Source organism: Argopecten irradians, chromosome 12 (assembly GCF_041381155.1).
Source record: "Argopecten irradians isolate NY chromosome 12, Ai_NY, whole genome shotgun sequence".
NCBI classification, from domain to species: Eukaryota; Metazoa; Mollusca; class Bivalvia; order Pectinida; family Pectinidae; genus Argopecten; species Argopecten irradians.
In genome coordinates this window covers 8,299,499-8,321,020 of record NC_091145.1, presented here as the reverse complement: position 1 = coordinate 8,321,020, position 21,522 = coordinate 8,299,499, and the positions used below count along the sequence as shown (strand labels likewise).

Genomic DNA, 21,522 nt, shown 5'->3' with positions numbered 1-21,522 from the left:
CATATGTAAATATTGAAGTAATGCTTATTTTGAAATTATTCGTAATCCATGTTAACGTTTTTTTCATTCCCCAAGGACTTCAATCTTATCTACCATAATGATTGATTTTATCGTTCATAATCAAGATAATTGTGTGATGTAATCGGGTATAGGATTGTATCACATAACAGCTTGTTGTCATTTAATATTTTACATATGATCTGATTTTCTACTTTCCCCATTAACCAATACACTGATAGATGGAAGCCGATATACAGCAAATCAGCTAGGTGTTTCCATTATCTGGTTATTAGGACATCGCATCGGAGATTCTATTCGACCAAACTTAGTTACCACAGTTTCCCTAAAACTGGTAGACCTATTATTTCGAATAAGACATGATAATATATAATAGTATGCATATGTGCACTGTTTTAGTGGTTTATTCAAGATAATGTCCATAACTCCTAATGGTGTCAAAATTAAAGCATAGTCTGATCATTTACAATCGCAATTGTTACACAAGCATTTTCGAGGTTTTAGCTTTAATGAGGTCTTGGAACTCAAAATGGCCAATGTAGTCCATTAAGGAAAGAGATTTATAAGATATTCAATACCATTGAAAATTGATATACTTTCGTGCCAGTTAATACCAAGATCATCGTTTTAAAGAGGTCAGGAAACAGCCAGAATTGTGTCAATATTGCGATTTTTGAGGTCGCGATAAGTTGTTCAATTCAAGGCGGTCCTGGTGTCATTGTTCTTCTGGTAATTTAACTGGTTGTCAAATATGACTTTCGATACATTTTTTCGATTTTTACTATTGCTTTAAAATGGTTACTTTATCAGTTCAGAAATCACTTCTGATTGACTGATATAACGAGTTAAGACTTCGTAGAAAAAAAAGAGTCCCAAATTGAGAGATTATCTATAGATTAAATCATAAGGATTAATTTGAATATATTGAATATACTCAATTTTGTGTTATGTATCCGTAACATAAAAATATATTCATGTTAATCATTAAACAATGTATGGTACATGAGTCATTAGTACAAAATATTAATTAGTCATCATTGTTTCTTTTATACCTAGGCATCAGTGGGGATACTGTCCGGTTTAACGAGAAGGGAGATGGTCTAGGAAAGTACGATATCTACCAGTACCAGGCACGAGACGATGGACGATACGAGTATGTCTTGATCGGAGACTGGACCGACAGGTACATGTAGACAACACAACCAATCAATATACTTCAAAACACTAAGTGGCTTCCGATGTAATGGGAAATCCATTTTACTTACATATTGATAGTCAGGACAATCGCTGTTGTTTACTTCTAAATTCTAAGAAAAAAAATGAACAAAACATTTCCGAAAAACATTGAATCCATTTGCGGTACTTAAATACATCGATAAACAAATGACTGTGCAAAAAAGCTGCATGTCAAACAAACGCAAAACTTAGAAAATAAATGGTAAAACCATGTTTATCTCGACGTAACATACATTTGTCAGCATGTCTAGTTACTTTCTGATTTTCTATTTGGTTCCCCTCCTTATTCTATTTAATACTATATGGTGACTAATAAATGTTCAATTATCCAGATATGTATGTTAAGCAAAGTAATGCATTTTGCACAATGCTTTACGAGTAAAAAGCACTAATTATAATAAGCTTGTATTTGGGATTGTAAAATATATAATAAAATGACAATGCTGACTTTACCTTCGATAAATTAACCAATATATTTGCAATAATTGACCTTTTTAAATCAACTTTAATTCGGCTACATTTCGTATTTCACCGACATACATGTACATATTATGTCAGTATTGTTAAATTATTAGACAGATACTGTCAGCGCAATGTTCATAAATGTGCTGATCTGTTTATGAAACGTTTGTTGTTTCTTTACGTGCATGGGTTACCTATTTACAGAAAACGGAAAACCTTAAAAATAAGTTTAACGACAGTTACTTTTTCCGGATTATGTATCTCGATTCGGTGTCGTTGAATTATGCATACGTCTGCATGGTATTCGTCCATCAATTTACAATAATTAATGACAAAGTGTTTAGTTATAAAATGAATGAATGTTATCAATATAATAAATAAAACAAAAAAGCGATGGGCTAGTCGTGGTTCTCCATGTCGACAATGCAATCTGCATAAAAACTAGGATGAGAAGGAAGGTAATTAGATAGCTACAGACTGCCTGGTTTGCCAACTACGACATATGCAATATAAATTCATTCATATTTACTTCGTCTGTATGTGCTAATATAATAGTGTCTGCTGGCACCGCCACCGTGTGCCACAATCGATATACGTATAAAGTCAATCTATATTTAATAATAATCTGGCCAGAATTTCGGATTATTAAGGTCTACTTATTTATTGCCTTCCCAGTTAATCAGACTCTCCACCATTCTTATAATAACGAAGGGATCAATTTATAGATGACCAAATGTTTTTCTACACTAAATAATTATTAGTTTTTGTCACCAGGATCGACTTTCAGTCGTGTAGAGGTCAGACACTGTGATTATAACGTACCTGGCTGAGCCATGACGCTAATTAATTTTCAGTACGTTAGTGATCATTTTAAGGCAAGTTTGTCGTTCTAGGGTCATTGTGTTTACACTTTTATTATTTGTAAACACTTAAGGAATAGCAGGAGCTGACATTATCACACGGCGGTCATTAGTGCGACAGTTCTAGCGTTTTTCATCGATATAATCGATGTATTACGCATAGCTTTCATGATTAAGAAAAAAGCTTAAACTCAGCTACTTTGTAAACAACCAATCAACCTTACACTGCGCTATTCGCGAATTTTTATTGTATTTCCACAACACATTTGATGTCAATGAACAAACAATTAAGAGGTTATAAAACTATTCATAAATATGACTTGTAATGATTCAATGAGTATGATTGAAAGTGTATCTAAGGCAACGTTGCATATAAAGCTCATTGTTTGAGAAATCTGTACCATTTATTTATTATTTTGCTTACGATTTGTTTCAATGTACGTCAGATTCAATGAGCTTACTATGAAAGCTTCTTCAATGATATTAAATGTTTTGAGTCTAAGAACTAAGTGAAATGACACCCGCATACAATAAGTATCTAATATGCCCTATGTCTGCCTCGAACTGACGAAATGAGTATGAAAGTAGAAAGAAAGAGACCTTGAACTCTTGGTGACCGATACTTTATTGTGTTACTCGTTGAATTTATTCAGTTATGAAAAGTTCATATCATTATCTGCACATGAGGGTTCAACGAAATGTTCCTATTGTGAATCGCATTAGTTTAACTGTTCCGGTAAAACTCTGAACTGTTGCACCAGGAGTTAATTGCTTACCGTCTGATATTGTAAATCAGACGGTCTGATATTTCAACACATATTAGAGTGTGGATTCGTTTTAGTTGAGATGAAGCCAGTGTATGGCCTGAAAGTTTTCTAGTAAATGAAATTTACATATAAAAACAACTTTTAAAAAAGAGCACTGATAATAAGGAACATATTCATCAGTAGAGGTTAAATCTTCAACATACAACGTTTAGTTTGTACCAAAATTACGGAAATATCTAATTTTAGAGAGAAAAAACCGCATTAAGCTGACTAATCCACAGGGATAGTTCCGATGCCTAATAATTAGGATGAGTAGTCGTAAACCACAAGATGAGTTCGGCCATCGATGTAGACAATATTGGTCGGACAAAAAAGAAAAGGTTCATTCATATGCTCTGCCCGCCAATTTTGACCTTTTGACAGATATAGATTCATGGAGATCGACAACTGTCATACTGTGTTTGGCTTCTGGTGTAGAGTCACAGAAGGGTTTGCCCTATAGTTAAGCGCAGTTCTAGGAAAGGAATCATACACAATGCGTGTATGTGGTGGCATGGGGGCAACCATCCATGCATGGCGAATGGAATTAACAGACATTTGCATGCATTTGAATGATAACTGAGTTTAGCGAAGAATCACCGCAGGTTTCTTATTGAATTGAATCTATGTATTGTGAAAGTCATATAAAACCTGTTGAGGCTGAATTGTGAACTCGTGGGTCGTTAAGGGTACATATCTAACAACGTTAAAGTGTCCCTCAACCAAGGCTTATTATATTATACAATTGACTCCTACACGGTTGGTGGTAATTCCAGGCAGAATAGGACACATATAAGACATAGTCCGTGATATTACAGAGTTAACAGATTTATATTAAAAAATAAATAATCGAAACGCAAGTACCGCGATTTTTTTAGCATTCAATGTATTAAATCTTGTAGACCGCGGACAATGTTTACAAGATTATTTAAAGATGCTGCACCACTGACTAATTGTATTTTTTCACTATCAAAGCATGAACAAAAGAAGTAGTAATTTTCTTCAGTTAACAAGAGCTGTTGGAGAACAGCAAAGCTCGCCTATTCAGATGTACACATCAATAAAAACCTCACTTGGGTAGAACAAGTTTTATCAAAACTAGCCACGGCAGTTGCTTTACTGCGTAGAATGTCTAGATATTTGAATGTTGATGCCAAAAAAGTTTATTACAATGCATATATTCTCCCAATAATGGACTATGCTGCTGTTGTATGTGGGAATGGCTTGACCTAAGAACAAAAAACTGCAATTACTAAAATTAAAAAACGAGCACTTAGAGTTATTTTGAGCAAATCAACTTTGACTCCAAGCAGAGAGCTGTTTAAAGATACTGATGCTCTTCCTTTCGAATATAGAATTATGTATCATACATGTGTACTAGTTTATAGGTCATTAAATGATCTGACACCTGAATATTTAAAAACTTGTTTTATTTCTTGCAATGAAATGTATCAATATGGGTTAAGATCAACGACACAAAATAAGTAAATCCTACCTAGAGCACACTCTGAATTGTTCAAAAATCCCTCCATTACAATGGAGTTAAGCTCTGGAATAACTTACCAGCGAGTTTAAAAACTGTGCCATCACTATTTGCCTTCAAAAAGAATGTTAAAACTTATTTTTTAACGATGTATTTATCAAACTGAAATTTCTTTGCATTCTCGTTTACATGTAATTTTTATCTATATACATGTATATCATTAACACCACATAGGCTGCTGTCTCCCTATATATAGCTAGTAGATACAATATCGTGTTTTAGTTTTTGTAAATGAATTATAAATCATTTTTATGTTTCAATGCAATGGAAATACCGGGTATGTTTGGTATTAATCAACAAAAGTTTATTTGTTTCAAAACAAAGTCCGTGTTTGAATAAATGTGAATTTGAGTGAAAAAAATTGACTGAAAGTTTACAATATAATAATGTTTATTCCTATCAATATGAATGTATTACATGTTTGTTCTTGTTTTCGTCGTATTGTTGTGAGGGCCATATGTAAGATTAGTACTGTACTAAATATGTAACCCTCATGAAATAAAGTTTTTATTATTTATTATTATTATTATAAGAAGTTGAGGTTCAAGTATTTACTATTTAAACATGGAAATATGACAAATTAACAGACTCAAAAACCGCCTAAAGGGCCCCAAATTAGTTGTATTATCACGTTCAGCATCCATACACATTAGGAAAATAAAATCATAAACATTTATGATGACTTAAGCTTAAACAATAGACAAAATAGAAACTAGCTCAAAAACTTTAACATGGAAATATGACAAATTAACAGACTCAAAAAAACTCTAAAGGGCCCCAAATTTTAACGTGAAATGGGACGCCAACGCTGACGCCGATGCCGACGCCGGGGTGACAACATTAGCTCCCCCTATTCTTCGAATAGGCGAGCTAAAATGAAAAGTTTGAGCTACTTACTTTACTACAAGATAAGAATATTAAAAATAATTGCGTCCCTAAAAATATCCACATGGCACTATGGTCTATATGAAATGGAGTACTGATTACACATGGACCAAAAGTAAAATCAATTATTCTACATTTCTATTGTGTTAATTGGACGTATATTTTCATGAGTAAAGGACAATTACTGCTAGAATGATGAGTATTGTCTATGCTCTGTCGGCGGTGGAGAACCCTTAGAAAATTTGAAAATTAATTATTTTACAATAATTTTTAACTTTTCAAACCCTTTTGACAATAGATATTTTTAATGTTTTTCTCAATAAATGAAAGCATAATGATAAACACAATCAGAAATATCCAAGTTATATGTAAAGATTACCTAATATCTAGTATCTGTAACAAAAACATAAAACTTAGTATCTGTAACAAAAATATAAAACTTAGTATCTGTAACAAAAATATAAAACTTAGTATCTGTAACAAAAACATAAAACTTAGTATCTGTAACAAAAATATAAAACTTAGTATCTGTAACAAAAACATAAAACTTAGTATCTGTAACAAAAATATAAAACTTAGTATCTGTAACAAAAATATAAAACTTAGTATCTGTAACAAAAATATTAAACTTAGTATCTGTAACAAAAATATAAAACTTATCTGTGATGACTGCCATAATATCCCGAATTTAAAAACCCTCCACACTATAATGCATGGCGTTTAAAACAAGATGATAACATTTGTTAATAATAATAATAATAATAATAGACTTTATTTAGAGTCGATAACACTTTGAGTCACAGACTCGTCTTCCAAGTGGTCGACATAAAAATATACAATATTTACAACATGGAATATATCATAGACCATACATATTACAGTGTTGCATGTATTATTATAATGGATATCACAGTCAGATTATCACAGAAAATAGTAAAAATTAAAAAGGCACTCATAAAGCTCATGGTGCATAAATATATGAAAAAATAAAAACACATCTTAATGAATTAGTGTCTAATATACATATATGCCAATATGACAAAAGAATAAAAATTGACAGAATATATGCTTTTATAGCATGTATTAAAATTGATTTTGTTTGATTAATTAACGATAGTTTATTAAGACAATAAAAGAACAAAAAGTGCTGAGTTTACTAAAAATTGGTATTAAGAAGCAAATGAAACAGTGATTATTGGGATACATGTAGGAAGTGTTTTTTGCATTCGTATTTGAATTTGGAAAGTTTTGTATTTTTAGAAACACTTTCTGGTAGATCATTCCATAGTGATGGTCCACTATACTTAAATGAGCTCTTAAATTTTTCTGTTTTAAATCTAGGTAATAAGTATTTCCCTGAAGTGGCTGATCTAGTCTTCTTTTCATGAATATTGGATACTAAATTGTTACAATCTAAATAATTAGGACATAATTTGTTAATAACTTTAAACATAAGAATACACTCATTATATTTTACTCTTTTGCTAAAAGGTAGCCATTTTAATTTACAAAGAAGTTCCTCACCTGATACGGTATAATCTTCGTCTAAAATAATACGAAGTATTCTCTTTTGCATTCGTTCAAGTTTGCTTATGTACAGCTGGCTACAATGGCCCCAAACATTTGAACAATAATCAAGGTAAGGTAAAATGAAACAATTAAAAAACGTAATTCTAGATGAAATTGGTAAAAATTTCTTTATACGACATAATTGATGAATTTTAAAATTGACCTTTTTTATAACATCTTGGGCATGTTTATCCCAAGTAAGGGTATCATCTATGCAAACACCAAGTAATTTTTCATGTTTGACATTTTCTAACTTACTGTTGTTGTCAGATACATCACATAATATATTAATCTCATTTGAAACCCTTTGTTTTTTCTGTTTACTTCCTATTAACATAACTTTTGTTTTTTCAGTGTTAATGACCATTTTGTTTGTTTCACACCAACTTTTAACATTTACGAAGTCAGATTGTAGACAAGACTCGATAACATCAGTTTTCTTGTCTGCTACTTGCATGGATGTGTCATCAGCATACATAAAAACTTCACATTGTTTACAATGGAGAGGCATATCGTTTACATATAATAAAAACATCAGGGGACCAATAATCGAACCCTGTGGTACGCCAGTTAAAATTTCACATGGGTCGCTAAGCGATGATTTAAAACATACAGTCTGAAAACGATTGGACAGGTACGATGTAAAAAACTTGGTAGTACTGTCTGAACAACCGTATATTTTCAATTTCTTTAGTAATATGCTGTGGTTAACAAGGTCGAAAGCCTTTCTAAAATCAATATACATAATACCAATGAGGTTTCCTTTATCAATTTCCTCATACCATCTATTGGATAATGCTGTAAGAGCAGTTTGACATGAATGTTTACTCCTAAATCCAGACTGGTTTTCAATAATAAGGTTGAATTTAGTTAAAAAAATCATAGAAGGTAGAGTGCACATGTTTTTCTAAAATCTTTGATAATAATGGCAGGATTGAAATAGGTCTATAGTTGGTAACACTACTTTTTTCACCCTTTTTGTAGATAGGATTGACTTTAGCATGTTTAAGTTGATCGGGAAATACATTTTGACTTATACACATGTTTAACAATGAGGTAATAGGTTCAGCAATGACAGTAGCTGATATTTTTAGATATTTGGCGGATATACCATCTAGTCCTGTAGCTTTAGTACAGTCAATACTGGACAGAAACTTGGAAACAAAAGATAATGAGATTTCTGGTATATCGTATACAGTGTCCACAGGTAGGTGTCTAGATACAAAAGCTTTTATAGTGCTTAGATTATCAGGTAAATGTGTTGATTCATTATCAGAGATATACTCTTTGACAATATTGGTAAAAAAATTGTTAAAGTTATTTGCAATTTCATTGTGTTCATCAATTTGCATGTCATTTGAGGTAATAAAATCAGGTTTAGTTTCCGGTTTATTTGGAACTAATTTTTTAAAATATTTCCAATATTTGTTAGGATCTTTTTTACAGGCATCTAGGACATTTCTGAAAAAATTACTTTTGGCTTTTTTTTTATTAAAGAAGTAACTTTGTTTCTCCATTTACGATACAAATCAAGATTGTTCATGTTCTTATGATTGTCTCTGATTTTCATGGCTGTGCTTATGTCCTCATTCCACCATTCTGGAATGGATTTGTATTTTACTCTCTTCTCTTTGAGAGGAGCATGTTTGTCAAGCACTTTAGTAAAAGTCGTAGTCCAGGAATCAAATGCAAGGTTAACATCATCATTTGTATCCTGGGGGGAGGCTTGAAAGGCAGACTCCAAGTCGGAACAGAAATTTTCTTCATTAAAAGTTTTAGTACATCTGTACTTAATGGTGTTTATACCTGTTTGTTTCACATTTCCATGATACTTTTTGACGGCAAATACAGGTTTATGGTCGCTTATGTTAACGTTAGAAGTATCACAACAGGTAAAATCGCTGGGAGTATTGGTCCATATATGGTCTATACATGTAGAAGTATTGTTAGTTACTCTCGCAACGTCATGTGGCGATACATTGCATATTCAAATATTATTCATTCGAAGAGAAACCTTTATACATCAGCGTTTTGGAACGTTTTAGTATGTTAGTGTTGTGTTGTCTTGGTAGGGTAGAAACTACTATACATTTGACAGTATTATTTCAGTATAGATTACTTCCAAATACACCAAACAATAACGCACCTGGTCACATTAAAACAAGCGGAAGCATAAACACGTTTAAATTATATTCAATTTTCTTACAAAATGCTTCAAGCGATCTTCGTCATTTAAAAGTTTTTGAATAAAGTCCAAAATTCTGTATTATCGGTTACCTGTCTTCGAAGCCATTAAATTTGCAATGGCATAGGCATTTGTAGCTGGTCCATTAGAATATTGAAAAAATATGCTTCACGAATATGCCTGTGTTAGAAATATTCTAACAAGATTACGTCTATGATGGATGAAACGAAAAATACATGAAGCAGACCTAAACTTCAAATAAAAAAATTCGTTTGATTTATTCGGCATAACGTCATTCTTTTCTATGAAAACAATTATCTGTCAAAAACAGGTCACGTCTTTAATTAATTTGTGTTTTTCGTTGACTTTGGCAATAATTTGATTATTAAATTCTATCTTTTAGTTTGCGGCTCAACACCAGCCTTATCAAGTGGAGTAAAGAGACGGGCGAACTTCCGACCTCTGTTTGTAGTGATCCGTGTCCATTCGGCTCTACCAAGCTGGAAAAGGGAGAAAGTTGTTGTTGGGCATGCATTCAATGTGCGGACAACGAATATCTCGAAGACGAATTCACGTGTACAGAATGTTCGGAAGGATTTCACCCCAATACCAATAAAACCACATGTGTTCGACTACCGATATTGCACCTTGAGTGGGACAGTCTTTGGGTTATATTGCCAATTGTGTTTTCGAGTTTTGGAATCGTTTGCACCATTTTGGTGGTTGCTGTGTTTATTCGCTACAACTCCACGCCTGTAATAATGGCGTCCGGTCGGGAGCTTTGTTATGTTCTTCTCATAGGAATCTCAATGGCCTATGGAACCTCCTTGATAATGTTGATACGACCTTCTGTCGTATTGTGCACGCTTCGTAGACTTGGATTAGGGGTGTCTCTTTGTCTTATATATGCCGCGATGTTGACGAAAACGAATCGGATATATAGGATTTTTAATAATGGAATTAAAGCTATGGTCAAACGGCCATCATACACTAGTCCGAGATCACAGATTTTTATATGTATGAGTATGGTATCTGTACAAATTGTGGGAGGCTTAACGTGGCTCGGCTTTGAAAAACCAGCCACGACTTACGAATTTCAGCAAAGTACTTTCCTAGTGCTCAAGTGTCGAGCGAGCCAAATTGCCATCATTGTATCCCTGATGTACAATATACTTTTAATAATTATCTGTACTGTGTATGGGATTAAAACAAGGAAGATCCCTCAGAATTATAACGAGGCAAAGTGTATCGCATTCACTATGTACAGTACGTGTATCGTCTGGCTTGCCTTCATTCCTATCTACTTTGGAGCGAGTAGTGACTTCAAGGTAAGCATAACGCATATATATCACCTAACGTTCAAATGAATTTTTGAACTATCAAGACAGATCATCAATGTTTATACCTTTATTGCACGATATAGACATATGGCAAAATGTGCTTTCAATAAGTTTCTGTAGCGAGTGTTGTCGGGATTGGACTGGGTCGATCATCGATGACCAGGTAGCTCAGCGATAGATCATTCGGCTAGTTTTCGAAGGTCCCCGGTTCGAATCCCGCTCTGGCCGCTTAATTTTCTCCTCTACTGTTACAAGTTCCTTTTTGTTTGAAACACTAACAAAACCATGAAATTCGAACACTTGACTGTGATGAACGCAAGGTATCACAAAATGAGATTTTTGTTCGTATGTGCGAATATCCACATACGAAGAATATTTTTTAAGACACATCGTTTCATAATGTGTTTTATTAAGTCAAATTATCTCCTATTGATCGATCATTGAAACAGATAGACTAGTCATTGTCGATCTTAGCGTGTATATCATGGTGTATTTTAGCAATTATGAGTAGTGATGCGAAATAAGAAATTTGTTCATTTCCGTTGTCAAGAGTGACGGATAGAAATATCAATCAGTATGGTTACTCACAATGTTTGATTTATAACATAAATTTATAGCACATTTTAGCAGAAGATTTGAGAGCTAATCAATCAATTCCACAGTTTACATCATAATTATCTTAGCGGTGTAAACATTATTGCAATTTTTAATATCAGATAGCAATAGTTGTAACAGCTCGTGATATTTTCCAAAATGTCAGCTATAATCATTTTCGAAAAAGAATTAAATGGCATCCGATTATGCAAGTCCCCAATGACGTCTTGCTGTCAAATGATATTGAAAACCGCAACTATTCAATTTGGTGTTCATAATGTCCTGAATCAGCAGTATCCCTAATGTTTTGTCACATTTCTAGTTTGTACAATCACACATACCAGTCCAATTCCGACTAAATAACGCCTGCAATCAATCTGCACACGCGGAAATGACATAATACAGAACTGAAATTATACATACATCCAAGGCTAAATATATATGTGGCTCCTGATGGTTAACGACGTTATTTATGGTCAGAATCATATGATAATTTAAACGATAGAGTGACTTTAAAGGTCTGGTCATATTTCACGATTAAGTACTGTTACTTATTTTAAAATTTATGGATTTCAATGTCAATTTCAACAAAAGTTTATTTCAAATAAATGAAATTGAAAAGGATGTAAACAACAGGCAATTCATATATATAAGGTCTCTCCCTGAATTACCAAATGTATGGATTAAGTTACTTTTCATTATCATCTAAGCTATCAACTTCCGTCGGGTGCGATTTTTTTTTTTCAAATGAAGAGTTTCACTTAATCAAATTCAAAGGCAAGACAAATTTCCAAGATAAATCAATTGAAGCTGAAAAATAAAACGAATTACGTTGGTAGATCGGGGCTAAGGCTAATGAACCCTTACCAAAGATTACGAATGGTGTCACATCCCAAAGGTACTATCCCTTATCCTGTAAACCGTTTAAGGCTTGGTAATTTAGTTAAAAAGCTGAGAAATAGTTGGCGTTTGACTTGTAAATTTCGTCACATTTCAAACTAAACTGCCACTTTCGTATGGAATAGTGAAGATTAACTTTTCATTGATTCAGTTGTTACCGTTTGCACAAAGGGGGAGGTAACTATAATTTCTTTAACAAGTCCCCAGGGCCTTAACGGTCATCTGACTACCTTGGCAATAGCCGTATAGGAAATCAATTAGATATGATGTCATGGTTAAAAAAATAAAATTACTTGGTCGGGACCATGTAAGGATCATTTCATGCAAATTTCAGCCAATCTGAATGGGTAGAACTTTAGAAGAAGTACAAAATGTGTTTTTTAAGATGGCGGCTATGGTGGCCATCTTGGTTTTTGGATCAACCCGACAAATAACAACACTTTGATAGGACAATGACAGTATCATTTCCGGCAAGTTCCAGCAAAATCACACTAGTAGAACTTTTTAACAACTTCAAAGTATACTGTAAAGATGGCGGGTGTGGTGGCCATCTTGGAGATTGGATCAACATAAAATATAACAACACTTGGTTGGGACCATGTCAGGATCATTTCATGCAAGTGTCAGCTAAATCACACTGGCAGAACTTGAGAAGAAGTTCAAAATTCAAGATTTTAGAATATTTGACCCCCATGACCTTGACAGTTTTCACAACTTATCTCAGCATGCTACTGGCTAAAGATGAATACCTTGAGCCTTTCGGCTAGTTTGAAGAAGTCTATTTGACCCCCTGTGACATTGAAATTAAGTCAATGTCATTCATTTTCATACCTTTATAAGGCTTTCATCCAGCATGCTACATGCTAAAATGAGTACTCTGGGCCTTGTGGTTAATGAGAAGAAGTTGTTCAAAGATTTTAGCCTATTTGACCCTGTGACCTTAACAGTAGGTCAAGGTTAATCATTTTCACAACTTTGGTAGCCTTCATCCTAGCATGCCACAGGCTAAATATTGGTATTTGGGTCTTACGGTTATTGAGAAGAAGTCGTTTGAATGAGAAAAAATTTATGACGGCGGACGACGACAGTCGGTGCATGATGACTATAGCTCTTTGAATGTAAATATTGGTTTTGTGAATTTTTTTTGAGAAAGCTAATGATTTTTTTTCATTATGTAAAATGAAATGCGCACGAGTGAAGTTATTTGGTGTCGAATGTATTCGCCATTTTAAAAACAAGTTTTAAAATGTTCCCGTTGCACATTTGTTTTTTAAAACTAGGAAAAACTATTCCCGTTTCAGAGTTAGTGCCAGGGAAAAAATTAATCTAGAACTGAAAGTGACACCCAATAAACTATCTTGCTTGTGGGCTTTAATTAGAAAGTTTTGATAGTTGTCAATCAAGATTAACTTTATATAAGACAGGAACAAAAGAGATTTACATGTTTAGGGCGGAAAATATATTGATATTACATGTTTGCATCAAACATCACTTTTAATCCCGTTTTACATTATCAAAACATTAGAACTTCTCATTACTTCCCATAATAGCGAGATCTGCCGACTGAAAAATCCGCTGATTTTCAATCTACCATGAATTAGATAGCATATCGTACCTTAACAGACCTATGTTATGTGACTGTCACAGAGGAAGTTTTTTAATATAGGATTATGTTTTCGCTTCTGTCCATCTCTGATAATACCAGCGACAAACGAGGTGTATTGATCCGCGGGTAGACATTTACGCTTGGGTAGCCACCATGTAAAATGGTCACAAGTTAATTACCACATATATTCATAGAATCTCAGAATGTCGACGGGTTTTCTCAAGGGTCTATTAACTTTAACAAATAGCAACTTGATTTCCAATATTGGCAATGTTTCTAGATATTGTAATTAAACTAATGACTCAATCAGACCTGAAGCGAACATTCGGTAGCGTGTTACTGGAATGATAAAGTCTTGTTCGGTTTAGACTTTACGTCAGTGGATATCACCAAAAATACGATTTATCTATGAGCTTGAACACCAATAAAATTGATGTTTGAATGTTGCAAACATGTTTCAATTCTGTAACATGCAACACACCTCAACAAAATTAAAGATGCTTCACTGCCGACGAATTTTCATTCAATAAAAACAGGAACAGATGAATTAATTTTTATTCAGTTACAAAATTTACTTATTTTACACTATAATCATCATTGAAAAATTTGCGCTTCATTTTTATTTAAGAATAAAAAGTATTTAAAATAATTAATTTAATCCCGAAAAATCCCATGGCACTCTACCCTATATAGAATGAGATACTGATTACGCAAGCAACAAAAGAAATACCAAATTCTTTTTTATATAAATTTGTGTTTATTAAATACCTAGATACATGATTAAACATTGATTATTGTCCACATGATAAGTATTGTTAATGCTCTGTCGGCGGTGGAGCATATTTAATGATTTATTGCTTCAAATATTTTAACTTCATACTAATATGGCTTCATTTATAAAACTGTAAACGTATAATACGTCAGTGATAGCCTTTTTAATAATGGGGGTATCAATGCTGTCCATCCTAGTCTCTCGCTGCTTTACATGTTTCATAAAGATAATTTAGGATGAGCTGCATTTTGTTTCCTTTTCATATTTTTTCTGTACATTTTTGCAAATTAACTATTCAAATTGTAATTTCTTTTAATGCAGCTTGCACAATTTTAGTATTGAAACATTCATTAAGTAATTTGAATTTTCTGCTTAACAGAAATGTTGTATTTTCGTTATAATTTTTCTAATGATACATTTGTTTTCAGGAAAGGTAGTGGGCTTTTACGTGGCATTACCAATTATGTGCTTCAGGGATTGCCCCCATTAATTTGCTTGATCAATACATTTTTGACATACTGCCTCTTTTTTTCATTTCAGATTGAAGTTACCTCCCTTTGTATGTGTGTCAGTATCAGTGCTACAGTCGCATTAGTGTGCTTGTTTGCACCAAAAATGTACATAGTGCTTCTACAGCCCCACAAGAATGTCCGCAAGGGGGCGTCTTGTGCCAGCAACAAACCCTCACTTTCATCTCGCCCTTGCTATGATCGCCAAAATTCATTCGGAAGCTTTCCACTTCCACTTCCGAACGGCGGTATGTTTACCAACCCAGTTCCGGTTGCTCCTCCAAACACTCAAATGACGCAGACAACATTTAATGATGTATTCAACGACAGCTTCGATGATTTATCATGTGACGAAATTACAGCAATGAATAACAATGAAGAACAGCAAATGGAGGCTGATATATAATTATCTTTGTCTACTATAACGTGTTCATGTATCATCAAATATCGCTCTTATTCCCTTTGTCTCTTATCCTTCATCGAAGGGGGTATTATTTTATCAATAATTGAATTATTGATTATATGAGAAAAACAGAAATATCTTTACAAGTCCGGTGTATATAATGACGAACTTTTCTATCTCCTTCAAGATTGTATACCTAAATATTTATTTGTGTTCCCCATATTTTATATATTAACGATTAAATGATGTGTCCTATACGTGGAAATGATCTTTTGGGATTATTTGAGATATTAAACGTTAACGTAGCTTTATAAGGCTGAGCAAACCTACGTTGACGTTTTTTCTCGACATCATCTCGACATGTCATTACATGTATTATCGTTGACTAGATATCAAACATTTACATACCATGACAATGTTTTTGCACACATCAATTAATTTTTACAAGTGATTTTTTACTTAGTCGTGCGAACATTTTTGAATTTGTCAAGAATTGCTATTTAATCATAAATGTAATTTTTAAACATTTTATTTACATGTATTAAGGTTATATTGATGATTATCTAAGCGATATTTTATCTTTTGCCAAAAAACGTTCTGTTTCTGTCTCAAAGGAAATAAATAAATTTGTTTATTCTATTATCGACACCCGTATACATTGCATATCAAGTGTTTTTATCATTCCTTACTACACGTGTTGTCGAACACGTTATACACATATGTATAGTACATTGGAACAACTAAGGTAAAACCTGAATACTTGGTGAATAATGTAGAGTGAGAGATACGAGACCCATGACTGACAGTGAATATATTTTCTAGACACTATATATAATTATATGACGTCATGTAAGTGTATCGCAAGTCGTGTATACTAGTATTGCTTTTGAATCCACGCAGAATGTCATTTTGTGGTATGCTTTATATGTGTAAGCATTTATGTTAAATGAGTACGCTCATACATATGTGTGCGTGTGAAATTGGAAAATTTTGTTGGTAGTTTTATGTACGTACTATCAACAGCTAAGGTCAGTTTAGATTGAAGTTTTAAGATTATTTTAAAATTGTATGTTCGCCGTGAAAAAATGATATGCATATATATACCTATAACCTATGATCTTGGATGTGTATGTTTTAAAAGTATGAGTTCGTATGAACAATTTGTTTTTTTATTTCATGTGATAAAACCATGTGGATAATTAGCTGCCATTGTTTCCGATAATTGTATGAAGTTGATATACTTGAAAACTTAATTGACCGAATATTGTGAGCGAGATCTTCTTTGAACGCAGCGGTATTTTAAAAAGATTGAAATGTTAAGAAACGTAGAATGTGTGTATATTTCGGTGTTACAGTAATAGATGTACGTGTTTCTATCTTAAACGAAAAGATGATCTTGTTTGTCATGTTTTCCAAAAGTCATTACCATTAATTCAGTGTTGTGATGTATTATTTATATATAACACAATAATGTGTCATATTTTACATAAAATGCACATGACATCATATTTGTCGTTAATGGCCTAAGTAATTAATTCACTCGCCATCATTTTCAATATACGAATTAGTATGTAAATATTATTGTTAGTACTAGACCGATTCCTATTTCACACTAATATCTTTCAATGTTTTCTTGGAATGACATTGCTTTATGAATGAGTTTTCAAATATTTATAGAGTAAATTCAAAGTGTATGTCAAACGAAGAATGCCTTCAGTTATTTGCACTTCCGATTGAAAAGAATGTGTATCAGAGAATGAATGACATTCAAATGAATTATAGTATGTCTTTTGTACGAATTAGCCTTTAAAATAGATGAATATGATATTATTATCTATTACCCATTTAAGAATGAAATATAAAGTTACCGTCAATGTGTGTCCAGCAAAGAGGTTGTAAATGTCAGGTATGTTACAATGGAAAATAGTTTTTAAGGTAAAGCTCATTCAACAGAAGAATATCTGCAATGGTTGGCATAGAGGTAGAAACTGATTGAAATGTTTGTTCAATAATATTGATTGATTCATAACATACGTGTGTATTCCGAAATGGTATCTAAATAATATATTCCACTTCCATTTATGTATTTGATATACTCGTGTTACCCCCGTTGACACGACAGTAATACCCATGTTCTAATCGGTACGCTCACTCCTGAGTTGTCTATACGAACCCTTGTGATATTTGGTTATCTTACCAAACTAAAAGTCAAACGCATTTCTCCATCGCGCTTTTACAAACAAAATTCTTCATACCGTCGATGCCAATAACCTTTTATTCTTTTCATGTTCAACTTTAGAATTTTAATCTAGATTCAATACAATCACGTTTTATTTGATAATATGCTTCTGACATCGATGACTGTATTCATGAATATTAGAGACCCATGGAATTTCAGTTTTTTTTTTTCTTTCTTTCCTATTCGCGCTTCTGCGAAAAAATAAATGTGTTTATCCGTATATTAAAATTTGTGTATAATTTATATTTTGTACCTTGATAAATGTTATGATAATAGGATAAAGGAATACTAGAATGCTAAATCTGAGAACGGTTTGTAACTTTCCGAACACAAGTGTTTACTTCAAATAAATCTTCTAAAGTGGAATATCAGCACTTATTGTCGCTTATTGTATATATCATTTTATCATATTGACTTTACAATCCTATAAACGCCCCGTTTATCTCATAATTTCCATCAACGAAATTGCTTTAAAATGTAAAGTAAATAAGCGTTCACCACAATGTGATTACCTGCACATTCACTAAGTTTTAAACGATGCGTTGGGGATTTTATTCGCTTAAATTAAAGCGGAATCTGTATAAATACCGCTAAATTAAAAATGTTTTTCGCTAATGAAAACAGGAAAATGTGAAGTGTCGTATTTCAATCTGTAGTCTACCTAGTCTCTTGATGACAAAAACCATGTTAACACACATGTCGTAGATCGATATTACACCGATAAGGTCACATCCGTTCCCCGTTGTCAGAAGTTAAAGAGCACTTTAGGTTTCATGACAAAAGAATACACTTCACCGTAACGATGTCTTTTTTTGTGGGTTGTTTTCGTTTTGTTGAAGTTTTTTTCTGTCGGTTAAATCTATCTAGCATCCTGTAGAACTCTCGAAGTAGCTAAGTGAACTCTCGAGGATCCCTAGCAAGGAAGCCGATTTCCGGTTTGGTCGCTTGTATCATTATAAACTAAGTGCACGATATACTCCTGCCGTTCATTAACCAAATGTATATAGAGTTTTTAATGTCTGAAATAGCAGTATTTCACGACACACCAATCTCAATCTTTCTATACGAACTACTAGTTATATTTAGATTTTACATTGTCAATGCCTAATGTACTTCAGCCTTTCACCACCTCTAATGTCAATGTGTTATAGCTCTTTTTAGTACAATAACGGGAAGACGGTCAACTCCACCTAAAAAGGTTGGTGTGATGGAACATGTAGATTTTTATGTTCTCAACAGTTGACAATATACTTGATGGTGTTGCTTTAAATCTCCTTTCATACCCATATGCAAACAAAAACCCCAATGAAGAGCAACTGAAATTTTAAATGATTGATTTTGCTAGTTGTTTTAAACAATTGGTCCGCGACGTAATAGCGTCCGAACTGCAAATAAAAGTCATAATTCCTTCTAATCAAAGGTACACTCTCCTATCCCTTTTTTTCACGTAAATGATTTGGGTTCCTATAATTTATATAATATAGCACAGACATGAACTAACGATAGAGCACTGCTCAAGTACCAATTGACTAATATTCTATTTCAAGACAAACCTCTTCATTCAAGACTACCAATGAACTTGCATAGTCGGGTGTTATATGAGTTAAAGTCTCTGTCGTCTGCATCCATCGCACTTCTTTCGCAAATATTGAAGTTTTATATGTCAAATGTAATGATGTTTTAATTGACTTGTAGACAGGTTGTACTGAACTCTTTTTTATGGAATATTTGTGTTCACTCTTCGATGTTAATAGGTCAGTGCTACTGGATGTTATCATGACGCAAGAATACTCGAACATTTGATATTATTTATTTGCAATGACTAAAGTTGTTCGTGGTTAATGACGATATGATTTTAATTCAATAATCCAAAAACTTTGTAAACATTCCAAAAATACTCATCAATTACGTCACAAGACTTTACATTTCTTTAAACATCATCCTTATGTTCATCCGCATTTATATTAAGACTCCGTTTGAGTAAAACGCCATATCTGGAAATCGAGGAAATGTGAAGAAATGAAATTAGGATATACGTTTACAAAACATTAAAGGAATATTCCAAACTGTTAACCCATTTGTCTTTATGTATATTATGTGTATATTGAAGTAAATAAACCATTAAGAAAATACTTGTGTTGTTTTTTCAATGATTTGATTATGCAAGTACGAAATACATTTTCAAACAAATCTCAGCGAAAATAGGAGAACCGGAATAGGTTTGGACTGGGTAAGATGATTATTTCAGCTCGTAAAACTAAAATATAAATAGGTTTTGCGTAGACACTTTTCGCAAACAGTATTGATTTTGACATAGAAGACCAAAAGTGAGGTGGTGTGATTGGAAACATTAGGAAGAACAAAGTTAGTAATTTTAGGTTTACACTATGTTCCCGGCGACCATGGTAGCCCCGTTTGTCCGAAACATGGTGCGTCGTGGAAGTTTGGCTATTTTTGTGTTTGTATTCGTTTGTTTGTTTGTTTGTTTGATTTGTCCTATTAACAGCTATGGTCATGTAAGGACGGCCTCCCATGTATGTGTAGTGTTGCGTGTATGTTGTGCGAGGTGCGTGTTTTGGGAGACTGCGGTATATTCGTGTTGTGTCTTCTTGTATAGTGGAACTATTGCCCTTTTTATAGGGCTATATCACTGAAGCATGCCGCCGAAGACACCAAGCAACACACCCCACCCGGTCACATTATACTGACAACGGGCGAACCAGTCGTCCCACTCCCTGTATGCTGAGCGCTAAGCAGGAGCAAAAACTACCACTTTTATAGACTTTGGTGTGTCTCGGCCAGGGGACAGAACCCAGAGCCTTCCTCACAGGGGCGAACGCTCAACTCAAGGCCAAAAGTGAGGCGATGCCAAGGGAGGCATTAGGAAAGATAAAGTCAGTTAGGAAGAAGAGAAAAGATAAGATCCTAAATTTAGTCGGCTTTTACGATCATGCAATAGGGGCAGCAGGTACAATTCTAACGCCCTACCTGCAGGGCCAGTTTGTATTCGAGTTGAGCTAAGTCTTGTGCAGTTTTGCCCGTCTTTTACGGATTACGTGGTGGACCGTGGATATAGGGGAAAGTGCTGTTCCCGGAGTTTAAAGGTACACTATGGCTTTAGCACAGTCTATCAAGGATACCATTACGTTTTTCTCTAGACATGTCTCTGATGAGGTCTGCTACGTTTTACACGTTTTGATCAAGCTCTGATACGTTTTTCACGGTCCGCGAAGGCTTACTAGGGATGAAAATCTGATGCCGAGGTTTTTTTAGAGCAAATAAAACAAATAGAGATTGAACAGTGTTTTGATTGCGTTAAAGGTGGTATGAACGCATTGGGATACAGACATATTCAATGTAGCGCGTTAGCGCTACATGTTGAATATGTCTGCATCCCATTGCGTTCATACCACCTTTAACCTAATCAAAACACTGTTCAATCTTTATATTTACATAAATAAGTCTACTTTTACGTCTAATTTAAAACGGTGATGGTTGCTAAGTTGGGTAACTACGGTAGTCAGGATGACCGAAGATATAGTTCCGATTGCTGAATGTAATAGCTGCAGTTTGAATTGAAATATAACATTGACAC

At 33.6% G+C, this 21,522-nt stretch overlaps 1 protein-coding gene across 1 annotated transcript in view; it reads left to right on the top strand.

The window, feature by feature from the left end:
• The window catches only part of LOC138335957 (metabotropic glutamate receptor 8-like), a 105,474-nt gene extending 85,433 nt beyond the window's left edge, over nucleotides 1-20,041 (top strand). Inside the window, exons 6-8 of the mRNA XM_069285174.1 lie at nucleotides 1,075-1,201; nucleotides 9,968-10,892; nucleotides 15,317-20,041. Of these exons, the coding sequence (XP_069141275.1) occupies nucleotides 1,075-1,201; nucleotides 9,968-10,892; nucleotides 15,317-15,691 (1,427 nt within the window). The 3' untranslated portion in view covers nucleotides 15,692-20,041. The remainder of the gene's footprint in view (nucleotides 1-1,074; nucleotides 1,202-9,967; nucleotides 10,893-15,316) is intronic.
• Nucleotides 20,042-21,522: the final 1,481 nt, after the last annotated feature.